This window comes from Anomaloglossus baeobatrachus, chromosome 11 (assembly GCF_048569485.1).
Source record: "Anomaloglossus baeobatrachus isolate aAnoBae1 chromosome 11, aAnoBae1.hap1, whole genome shotgun sequence".
Lineage (NCBI taxonomy): Eukaryota > Metazoa > Chordata > Amphibia > Anura > Aromobatidae > Anomaloglossus > Anomaloglossus baeobatrachus.
In genome coordinates this window covers 43,216,605-43,228,650 of record NC_134363.1, presented here as the reverse complement: position 1 = coordinate 43,228,650, position 12,046 = coordinate 43,216,605, and the positions used below count along the sequence as shown (strand labels likewise).

The 12,046-nt window shown below is 34.4% G+C and overlaps 1 protein-coding gene across 14 annotated transcripts in view; it reads left to right on the top strand.

Moving 5' to 3' along the window:
* The window catches only part of LOC142256270 (voltage-gated potassium channel KCNC1-like), a 258,122-nt gene that overhangs the window by 136,258 nt on the left and 109,818 nt on the right, over positions 1 to 12,046 (top strand). For 2 of the 14 annotated variants that reach the window (XM_075327865.1, XM_075327864.1), the window contains exon 5: positions 6,038 to 9,880. The exons of 1 other annotated variant lie outside the window; for it this stretch is intronic. In XM_075327865.1, the coding sequence (XP_075183980.1) occupies positions 6,038 to 6,174 (137 nt within the window). In that variant the 3' untranslated portion in view covers positions 6,175 to 9,880. Of the gene's footprint in view, positions 1 to 1,153; positions 1,200 to 2,330; positions 2,390 to 6,037; positions 9,881 to 12,046 lie in introns of those variants that run through there. 11 more of the 14 variants (XM_075327866.1, XM_075327871.1, XR_012727508.1 and 8 more) reach the window with 10 other exon arrangements.

The window sequence follows — 12,046 nt, the reverse complement described above, 5'->3', positions numbered from 1 at the left end:
TTATGACACCTTTTGGATCCAGAACAGATCAGAATTAGAATGGCGCCATGATTCATCCCATTTTACAAATAAACAAATATTCTGTCTTCTGGATTTTACATAATCCAAATGGAGGTCTGGATGATGGCACTGATCCCTGAAGGGCTAACAGGTGTTAGGAACCTAATGGAGATGTCAATGATATGAAAAACATGCCTGCTTCTTCTAAAACCAACGCCACACCTATCCATGGAGTGTGTCTAATATTAAGGTTTAGTAAATGGGTCTGACTGCGAAACTGCACGCAACCTGTCGATAGGTGTGGCGCTATTTGCAATAGAGCAAAACCATATATCCTGTACAACCTCTTTAAGAGATCAGGCAGGAAGAACCTAAAAGATCTCCTTAAGGACTAGCAGTTCTTTATAAACCAGCAGGAGAGTGATATTATAATTTGTAAATTCGATGGTTGCTTCAATATTGGTAAGGCCAACAAAATGGCTGCTTCTTGGAGCGGCTTATGCCAGATTAGAAAATCTGCTTTCTTCTTGGATTATCGCCACCTCTGTCCACTGGTTGGGCTCTGTACAAGGAGCTAAGCATTACTACCACAAATAATCCAAGGCGGGGAAAGAAGGGGCGATGTTTCTAGACGAAAGCAGAGATGTTTTTCTAATCTTGTACAACTTCCATTTAAAGAGGTTGTCCGGTGAAGACAAGTTATCACCTACCCATGTAATATGTGATAACTTGTTGACATGTTGGGGTCCGACCAGTTGGGAACTCCACTGATCCCGCACTTTCATCTCCGGTGCAAAATGTTCAAAAGCCACTCCGTTCATTCTCTATGAGACTGCCAAGTGTTGAGTTTATCTGGCATCCCCTTCGAGAATGAATAAAGAGTTGGTAAGACGTCTGATCTACCGGCACCATTTCGGAATTAAAGGTCCCCGTCAAGGGATAAAATCTTCCCAGTTGCGGGTTCCAGTGGTCAGACTCTACAAATCAGTAAGTTATCACCTATCCGCAGGAAAAATAATATAAATCTTACAAAAGTTTAAAATTAACCGTAAAATATTTTGTTTCTTGACCCAATTTTTTCTGATATTGAGCTCCTTTTTTTTCTTTTTTTTTGTGTGTATGTGCGTGTGTGTTTTATCTTGTTCCCTCTTAGCTCTAGTAAAACCTTGAAGCTGATTTTTTCAGTGCCGACTTTTGAGGCAAGTCAGGTCCAATAACTTACAGTCCAAATGTTGTAAATAATTCATGCTTTTAGCGGTGTGGTGCCCACTGTTAATAGTGTATAAGTGCAGTGGGTAAGGTTGGCGGAGATGTCATTACTGTGAGAATTGTGCTTTCTTTCTGTGCGGAACCAAATACTTATCAAGGGGCCGGGATCAAATAAGTGGAATCTGATGTTTAGATGTCTGCTCTGAATGGACGCACACAATGCAAAAGACAGTACATAGGATCAAAAAACTAAAATCTTACGATCATAGATTATATTGGATCACTGAGATTTAACACAAGCAAAAAGAAAACAAAAGCACTGGAACTCTTAGCAGGAGAAAGTTGCATGTGTCCACAGTAAAATGATCAAGATCCATCAACCTCGACTATTTTCCCCGCTGCTGGGTCCATGCCTTGTTTCATTGTGTGTATGACTTTTGTTTGCTGTAAGCCTCGGCTTGTTTGCTGCATGCCTGCTTATACTTCATGCTTTACATTGGCTATTGAGGTAGCGCTAAGCAAATGTATCACCGACTCTTAAGATTGAAAGACCGGCTATCCTCCACTTAGCATGAAGGTAGTCAGTTTTGTGAGCTCAACCAATATTCAGAAAAAGTCTGCATCTGATTAGAAAAACATAGCTGATTTTTTTTCCAAAAAACAGCATCATTCTGATTGGTGTTAAGACTCAGACGTATTTATTTGAGGTCCTGTTTCTGGGGAAAAAAAACAAGATGCTGTTATAATTATATTCAAACCCTTCAATGAAACGGAAATTGCACACAAAAAAATAGAAAAAATAATCCCAGCTTTTCCTCCCTTAATCTCCTCTTTTTCTTTGATCCTTTTTTGTCCCCAAATTAAAATTATAATAAAAAATAAATTAAGAAAAATATATTCCCTGTGTGTCTCAAAAGCTCACCCATGTTCCTTCTCTTCATTGTTGTGTGTCTGGTTTAAAATCTACTGGCTGCAGCAGGAGCCTCTCCCCTCTGCCCTTTCTACTATAGGACAAAAGATATATAAGCCCCACCTCCTTTTCATAGTGGGTAGGGATTTAGGCTGGCACTAGCCAAAGATGGAACTGATCAGTAAGAGATTAACCACTGTGTTCTCTGCAGGATTTCTACAAGACTGACTGTTTCAGGATCACGCAAAAAATGCTGCAGACTAATTAACAGTGAGGACAACTATATTTCTTGTATAATTTAAATTTATTTTGTAGGTTTAGTGTTCCTTTAAGGAGACCCAGCGAAACCATCTAGGAGCCCAAATAAATGACCCTAAAGGGGTTATTGTTAGCAGAGAAGTTGGTCATCTTCAGTGGGGCTGGTTTGCTATGATAGTTATGAACGTCATTCCCAAAGTGTTCAGTCTATCTGGAGCACCATCACAGGACATGTGAAACATTACAAAGCATTGGTTGAAACCAGAAAGAGGAAGGTTCTTGGTTTTGGGTGAAGAAAGGGAACCAATAAGGAGATTCATGCTACAAAAACCATGACTGCAGGCATACTATTCTCTGAAACATTCCAGAATTTCTCATATAATATACTTTGAAGTTCCAACAGGCACCATAGGTGGAGATCTAACTAGGCCGGCACTGCCTCTGGCTGGTTGCTCCCAGCACTACAGCTAGTTATTGACCAGTCTCTCCCTCACGTGTAGATAAAAGAAGATGGAGAAAAGGGTTAACAACTCGCGCTGCCGTGAAGAATCCACAAGTCTTGTAAAGTTGACCAGTGATTTTATTCAACCCGTTTTGGAGATCGCTGTCTCCTGATGTGATTTTCTGATGAAGGAGACTGCGATCTCCGAAACGCATTGAATAAAATCACTGGTCGACTTTAAAAGTCCTTTGGATTTTTCATGGCAGCTCGGGTTGTTAACCCTTTTCTCCATCTTCTCCTTTTGATACTCCACGAGGGACGCGGCAACCGTGTTTCTATGCATTGATAGCAGTTGTGACTGATCACAACCTCCCAATGTGAGGAGCTCCACACTATTACTCCACTTTTGTATTCAAGATCAAACCCTAACTGCACCATTGTTTTTCCAGCACTTTATTTTCCTCACGTGTACATAAGGAAAGACCTGTCAATCACCAATACGGTTCTCAGAAGAGCCAACCAAGGGCAGTACCAGACTAGCCTGGTCTCCAGCTATGGTTCCCACCCGGATCTTCAAAGACTATTATCCTAGTGGAGCTCAGATGATAGTTAAGCAACTGATAGGTTTCTGCTTTCCGACACAACTGACCTGTTTTCCCAAGTTTTTGCTATAAAATAAACCTCAAGGGGGAATACTCTCAGATGCAAATTTTATTTCTACAAATTTCTACAAATTGGCCAAGCAGGAACATACCCAAGGTATAAGTATATAGTTTTAAAAGGAGAGTGTGTGCCATAACACACAGCAGCAAAATGAAGGAGGCCACTTGACTCACCAGATGTCTACTGATTTCAATGGATGCCCTGTAATGCTTCAGAGATGAGAATTTACGACATGGCTTACTACACGGAAAATTATGTCCGTATACATACAATAATAATCCCTAAGCAAATCACTTAACTTACAGTAGTAGATCAACCCCACTGAAGCCACCATCATAAGACGATTGTCTTCAGAAAAGCCTGCAAGTGCCTCACAGTCATAGTCTCCCAATAGCCGAAGAACCAGTTTGGAGATATCAGTAGACCAAAGTAAGGGACCAACCAAAAGACCTGAATTTAATCAAAATACAACCATTACCCTAAAAATAATATTATCCAAAACTGAACGTCAAAAAGTAAAATTGGAGTTTTATGATTTATATGAATTATTTTTTTTCTGTGGTGCATTTTTGAAAGCTTATGCAAGGGAAATATATGTCGTTGCCTACACCAATCGATCAGACCTAAAAATTATGTATACTGCTCTGCACCAGCTTTCAAGATATCACCCAGATGTTTTTATTCATTGGAAATGGTCACATTGTAACTTGCTTGTGTCGCTACCTTAAATGTTTGTGCTTGGAGCTGTGTTTGCAATTTGATGATACGGTGTCTGCTCAGAAGCATCAATGCCAAATATATGTCCTGTCATGTGCAAAGGAAGGTCATAATATTCTCTAAGACCCTTGCCTTGAATACTTTCACAAAAAACCCTTGATTTTGTTGATTTTACCCAACAAGGTGCTAACGTACGTTATGTAGACATACAAGACATGGTGTTGTCTCCTGACAGCTGATAAGACCCAACCAAAAATGAGGGTAGTTCTAAGTTTGGTGAAAAGTTCTAGGTTTGGTCAACTCCATCAGAAACTGCCTTCAAGAGCAGACACATAACATATCTCCTGGCTCCAGCAAAGCCTTCGGACCAAATATCCAGTTGATGGATGACATTCATCTAAATGTGACAACAACTTGTCTCATGTTGACTGATGGGCCAATTATAGATGTGTCCTTCATTATCTTTCCTTTATACTCGGCATATCCCAGGATGAAAGGCACAAGATAGCCAACCTTGAACAAAAAACAAAACATAACATGATTTCCCGATGTCCTGTTGGGAATTGTTTATATGATATATGTCAATATGTGTCCCCTTGTGGTTGTGATGTACATTGCAGCCTTTAAGGGTTTTGAAAAAATGTAGTACAAAAATTAGAATACTTAAAGATAAACTACAGTACATATACATACAAGTCCATCAATACATTTACATGACCTGTCTGTTCTTCCATTACTGAGAAATCAGAGTTTGAATGGATATGCAAATGAGGCTGAAGAGCTATGGTAGATCTGAAGACTCCCTTACTCCAGCTCTATTTCCAGTCTTTTCTTTCGTTACTGAGGAATCAGAGTTTGAATGGATATGCAAATGAGACTGAAGAACTATGGTAGATCTGAAGACTCCATCATTCCAGCTCTATTCTCAGTCTCTTCTTTCGATACTGAGAAATCAGAGTTTGAATGGATATGCAAATGAGGCTGAAGAGCTATGGTAGATCTGAAGACTCCATCTCTCCACCTCTAGTCTCAGTCTGTTCTTCCGTTACTGAGAAATCAGAGTTTGAATGGATATGGAAATGAGGCTGAAGAGCTATGATAGATCTGAAGACTCCATCACTCCAACTCTATTCTCAGTCTGTTCTTTCGTTACTGAGAAATCAGAGTTTGAATGGATATGCAAATGAGACTGAAGAGCTATGGTAGATCTGAAGCCTCAATCACTCCAGCTCTAATCCCACCCAGTGTTGCCTCCTACTTCTTGACTAACAGCATCTATGCTATGTGACTACAGGCAAAGGAGCAATCAGTCAAGTAGGAGGAGGTGGCGCTGGGCGAGCAATAGAGCTGGAGTGACGGAAGCTTCAGATCCACCATACTCCTTCAGCCTCATTTGCATATCAATTAAATCACTGATTTCTCAGTAATAGAGGAATAGACTGTCTATTATTGGTATTATAGGTATTTCTGGACTTGTCTTTGACAGAGCAACATGTGCATATAAATAGTTTGAAGTGTAAAATCTTGCTGACATATTGCCTTTAACAATGTTCATGGACAGGTAATGGTGGACACATCTATAGTCTTTAATGCACCTTGTATAAAAAAAATTGTCGTGGTCATTTTTTAAGCAGAAATTTTAGTTTTTTCCAAATAATAAAAAAAAAATGTGCGAGTATGAAAATGGACATATATCAGGTTGGTTTTATTTCTGAGTAGCCACTGTTCTAGCTTTTACTGTATGAAGTTTCCCTGTCCATAATTCTGGGAAAAATCAGTTACGCTTCATAATCTTTTTTTTTTTCCTTTTTTTTTTATTTATCTCATGGATATTCAAGGTTATGAAAAATCCCGGAGTCTAAACAGCATAGCTGGCATGAGTGGAAATACGCTCAGACTGTCTCCTCTCTCTACCCCATTTGGGTCACCATCGGCAGTGAGACGCCCGCGGTCTCCCATTCCCTCCATCTTATAGCATGGACTCAACTCATAAGGGGAACCTTTAACTAGTAATAACTACAAAAAAAATAAAAAATAAAAGTCAACAATGGCAAAAAGAACAAAAAATAAGACAGAGACTTTAACAAATTTTGTTATTTTTTAACAGGATGATGAAAAAGTATAGATTATATGCAGATATATTTAAGAAAACAAAAAAAATCAAGTTTGGCTTTTAATATAAGAAAAAAAAACAAAGACAAAAAAAAAACAAAAACATTTTGCACTTTGCTGAGAAGTATGTAATAAAAAAAGACTTTCGTGACTCCCCCTACTGAATCAAATAGCTGTGCTCCGGGAAGATGCCGGTTGTGGAGTAAGAAACGCTCTTCCGCTAAGGAGGCACAAGCCAAAGGAGGTTTTTGTTTAGGGCGGAGAGGGATACAAGGGTATAATTTTTTTAAACTATATGATTATTTATTGTTCTTAAGAATTTTCTTCTTGAAATATGAAGGTGAAACTATGAAAAAAAGTTTAAAAATTATAAATATATATATATCTATATATAGATATATATAGATACATACAAAATACATTTGTTAATAATCTTACAGAAAACTTGTTTAAATATATAGATATATAGATATATATACTTATAATTCTCCAATACATTAACTTGTTTTATTTATTTTTTCGGTGGGGGAGGGGATCGTCATTCTTATTTATTTCCCTTTCTTTCTTTTTTTTTTTTATTAAACCTTGATCTTATTCCTATGGAGCTGCTTTGTGCTTCCTGATCACTCCTCACCACCATACTCAGGATTTTATGAGCCATATATCATATATATATAAACATATGCGTATTTATATATATATACATGTGTGTGTGTATATATATATATACATGTATATATATATATATTTGTGTGTGTATGTATGTATTTTGCTACCCTTACACCTCCTTACTACTTTCTGTGCATGATCTACTGTTGCAAGCAATAATGAGTCTGCCTGACTGCATGTTCCTAAATTAAAAAAAATACAACCTAATTAATGAAAATATGTATATAATGTAGCTTAACATGGTGGCATTCCCATAGCTATCTAATCTTTTTTGGTGCATGGCTCTGTTGACTGGTGTTTTTGTTTTTTGTCAGAAAGCTGAGTCCACTTCTCCTTTCTTTCTCTCTTTTCTCCCCCTTTCCCCTTCCACTATCTTTACCTGTGTCACACTCCCTCCTGTCTCCTTCCTCCTTCCTCCTTTCTCCTTTTTTTTTGTTTCTTTTCTCGTCCTCACACAGAAAATTATAAGGAGAGTCCTGTCCTTGTTCGATATATGCAGGCGGAAGCTGTCACTGTGAATTAATTGATTTCCTCCCATGTACACAATCTCCTTCCGACACCATGATTTTCGAATCATAATATAATAATTACAAAAAAAAATAAAATAAAATTTTGAAATAATGACACAAAACAGGAACTAAAGAAAATACAAGGTAACGGGAATAAAAATGTGAAAATACAAAAAATGGAAAGTATGGCAAAAAAAAAATCTCAAAGAAAATCAATTCAAATGATGGAAATCAATGGTTGTTCCCAAACGTTCATGGGAAAAGTGGTTGCGCAATCTAATCGGCTGCAAAGAAGAAGATGAAGACGTGGAAGAAAAAAAGAACTGTTTAATAAAAAAATAAAATAAATAAACTGGATACTTCTATTTTTTAAATTGAGGTTCTATACAAGTGGATTGCACTGGAACGATGAGAAGAATGTGTTGATCACTTTGACTATTTGCAAGGCAGTTGTCTGCTACGGGTGCGATAACACGCATCAACAAGAAATTTAACAATACAAGGAAAAAGGAACTGGAAAGCTATAACAAAACAAAAAAGTTCAAAAATACTATTTAAAGGTTGCATTTTCCTAGCCAGCATGTGTTTTGCATGTTATACTGTAACAATGATATTTAATGTTATATGCAAAAAAAAAAAAAAGGTATATTTTCCTTCCAGACTTCAAAAATCTGAAAATGTACAAATTTAGCCAGCCATTCGATGATGATGACAATGATGAGTACCTTAAAGACACTACAAAAATCGGAAGAGTCTACGTAAGGGGCTCTTTTCCATGAGAGGAGTATTCCGAAGGTGCTTTTCTGTGTGAATACTCTGCTCTTTGAATCAAAGTAATACTTCTAAGATGCATTTCTATCTGAGAGTGCCAGAGGCCCTGGTGCTTGATGTATGTTTGTTGAGATGATGAAGATGATGATTTACTGGTTCCAATTTTAACTCTCGTCCTTTGTTTCTTGTTCCGCAAAGGGGGTTGGTTCACTGTTGGCTTAATTTTTAGAATTGGTTGACAGAAGAAGGAGAGAAAAGAACTACGATGACCAATCCATGATTTAAAAGTAGCAGAACGAAGGATGAATTTCTAAACTTTTTTGAAATTCTGATGTATCTCATTGATCATGAGAACTAGCCAAGGCAGAAATCGGAGAGGTTGCCAGTAGTGAAAGGTCAAATCACTGGTCTCATTTCCTCATTTGCACTGGAAAAATATGAGGCCAAATCTGATGACTGGTATGGACAACATCTCCGATTTATGCATGAGTTCCCAAGAATGAGGCCAAAACATTTTTTTTGTTGTTGTCGTAAACTCTTTTTTAAATGCAACAGATGGTGTTCATCCACAATGAGTATTACAATGAGAAAAAAAAATCTATTTCCAGTGATTACATTTTCATGCAGATACCAAATTCAAGTACAAGTAATATTAGAATATCCCTGGTTTCACTATTATCTACTGCTACCAAAAATTGGGAAACATTATGAAGGCGGTCCAAGAGCCCTATGGATCTTCTCACCTGTTTGTAAGGAGACATTCAGACATTCATACATACATAAATACACTAGAGGTACAAGTAAAAAATAAGATTTTTTTTTCTTTTACATTTTTTTTAATTCTTCTAAAGATTACTTTTAAACTTATTTTTTTATACAATTTCTAAAATTGTCCCTCAAATTCATTTTAAAATTAAAAATGTATAAATACCCAATAAATAAATAATAAATAATAAATAAATACTACCCATAAAGTAAAATGGTAAAAAACATATTTTCTTGTAATTATTCAGATTTTACAGTACTCATTTAAAAAATTATATACGATTTAAAAAACTGTCTCTTCAATTTGATTTTCTTTCAAACCTGAAACTAAGAAAATGTACCCATAAATTAAAAGACTTAAAAACATTTTCTCAGATTTTATTATAGCAAACTAAAACGTCTATGTGATTTCAAAAATTGCTTCTTCAATTTGTTTTTCTATCAAACCTGAAACTAAGTAAATAAACCCATAAATCAAAAGGGGTAAAAAGACAAACATTTTTTTCTTGTAATCATTCAGGTTTTATAATAGTAAATTAAAAAAATATATGATTTAAAGAATTGCCTCTAAAATTTGTTTTTCTTTCAAACCTGAAACTAAGAAAATATACCCATGAATTAAAAGGGTTAAAAAATATATATTTTTTTGTAATCATTTAGATTTTATAATGGTACATAAAAAAAAATCTATATGATTTAAAGAATTGCCTCCCCCCAAAAAAATTTTTCAAACCTAAAACTAAGAAAATGAAACCATAAATTAAAAGGGTTAAAAAATATTTTTTCTCTTATAATCATTTAGATTTTATATTAGGAAACTTAAAAAACTCTCTATGATTTAAAAAATTGACTTTTCTAATTGATTTTTTTTCAAACCAAAAATATGAAAATGTACAAACAGTAACCCACAAATTAAGAGTTAAAAAAAACAAACATTTTTTCTTGTAATTATTCAGAGTCTATAATAGCAAATTGAATAAATCTTTATGATTTCAAGATTTTCCTCTTCAATTTGATTTTCTTTCAAACCTAAAAATAAGAAAATGTACCCATAAATTAAAAGGGTTAAAAACCAACAACCTTTTTTTGTAATCTTTCACATTTTATAATAGCAAATTAAAAATTGATTTCTAAAACTGAATCTTCAATTTGATTTTCTTTCAAACCTAAAAATAAGAAAATGAAATAAGAAAATGTTCCTGTAAATTAAAAGGGTTAAAAAACATTTTTTTTCTTGTAATCTTTCACATTTTATAATAGCAAATTAAAAAAATGATTTCTAAAATTGAAACTTTAATTTAATTTTCTTTCGAATCTAAAAATAAAAAAATGTGCAAATAGTAGCCCGTAAATTATAAAGGTTAAAGAATATTTTTCCTTGTAATCATTTAGATTTTACGATAGCAAATTTTAAAAAACCTGATCTACAGTTCTTTGTTTACCCCAATTTTTTTTTACAATTTTATAGAGCAGTTTCAAAAGGCAGACAATTACAGTGATGCACATGAAGACGCACAGTAAAAGGACATTCTTTTGCTCTAGAGAACTTTCTGGCATTGGCTAAAAATATAAACTAATTAGGTGAACCGTACTCCTCACGTGATGCCTGCAAGCAACACTTAGTCTCGTTTCCATGCTTCCCTTCTAAATTTAGAGATTTTCTGAAACACATTTACAACCCGCAAGAAAAAAAAATAAAAGAAAAAAGGAACTGTATGTTATGATTCTTTCTCAGATTCCCGGTAAAATTCTACATTTGCTGTTACTAGCCCCATTATACACATTCGGAAATTAAAATGTAAATTCATTCATAGCGTTAGAAAATTGTAGCACGTGGGTGTTAGATAAAGAAAACATTCATCAATCACATAGTATAAACCAGTAATTATATAGCTGCTATAAATTAAATTTCTTAGCTATTCTCTGCATTCTTGAGACATTATTGCTAATATCTTCATTGACTGATCATTTACAACAAAGTACATCAAGATGCACCTCTTAAAGCTTTAGATTTTTTTATTTATTTATTTTTAACATTTTGGTATTTTTTTATTTGCATGTCACACAATAATAAAATATCTTTATCTGTTCTTTAGACCATCATAAAATTAAAATTATAAAGCAATACCCTTGTGCATCTTAGACTTAAAGAAAATAATATATGACCCCATTGTTATGGAGGGGAAAAAAATATGCTTTCTAATTCCCATTCCTGTTTAGGAAATGTCAAAAATTGTGCACGCCTATCAAAATGTATGTATATCAATTACAGTTTGGATCATAATGTTTAATAAGTCTGCAACGTTTGGAAAAAAAATATTTATAACAATTATATTATTTTTTTAAATTACTCCTTCATTACATATATTTGTCCTCTTTGTTGTTTTTTTAATTTATGCAATGACTTTTTTTAATTCTCTTTATGTTTTGTGTTATTTTTTTAATTTGTCATTATTTTTTCTTTTATTTTTGTGCTTTTTTGCTTTATGTAAAAAAAAATCTTTATTTTTATGTTTATTTATTTCTGTAATTTATTTCTTTATTTTTGTGGATTTTTTAAATTTTAATCTTTTAAATATACGTATTTTTTAATTTATTTAATCACTTTTTTAATTTTTCTTTATTTTAGACTAATACAGAATATACATATTTACTACCATATTATACATTCCCTCTATGTAATCATAATCATGAATTATTATGATTATTTTGGGTTATTTTACAATGTAGGGCTTTCTCTACTAGTCATTGTATCTTAGGTTATTCTACAATTTTGCCACCTTAGGTTAGGGCTTCCTGTACTAGTCATTGTATCTTGGGTTATTCTAAAATTTGGCCTCCTTAGGTTAGGGCTTCCTGTAGTAGTCATTGTATCTTGGGTTATTCTACAATTTTTCGCCCTGGGTTAGAACTTCCTGTACTAGTCACTGTATCTTAGGTTAGTCTACAATTTTGCCACCTTAAGTTAGGGCTTCCTGTACTAGTCATTGTATCTTAGGTTATTCTACAGTTTTGCCACCT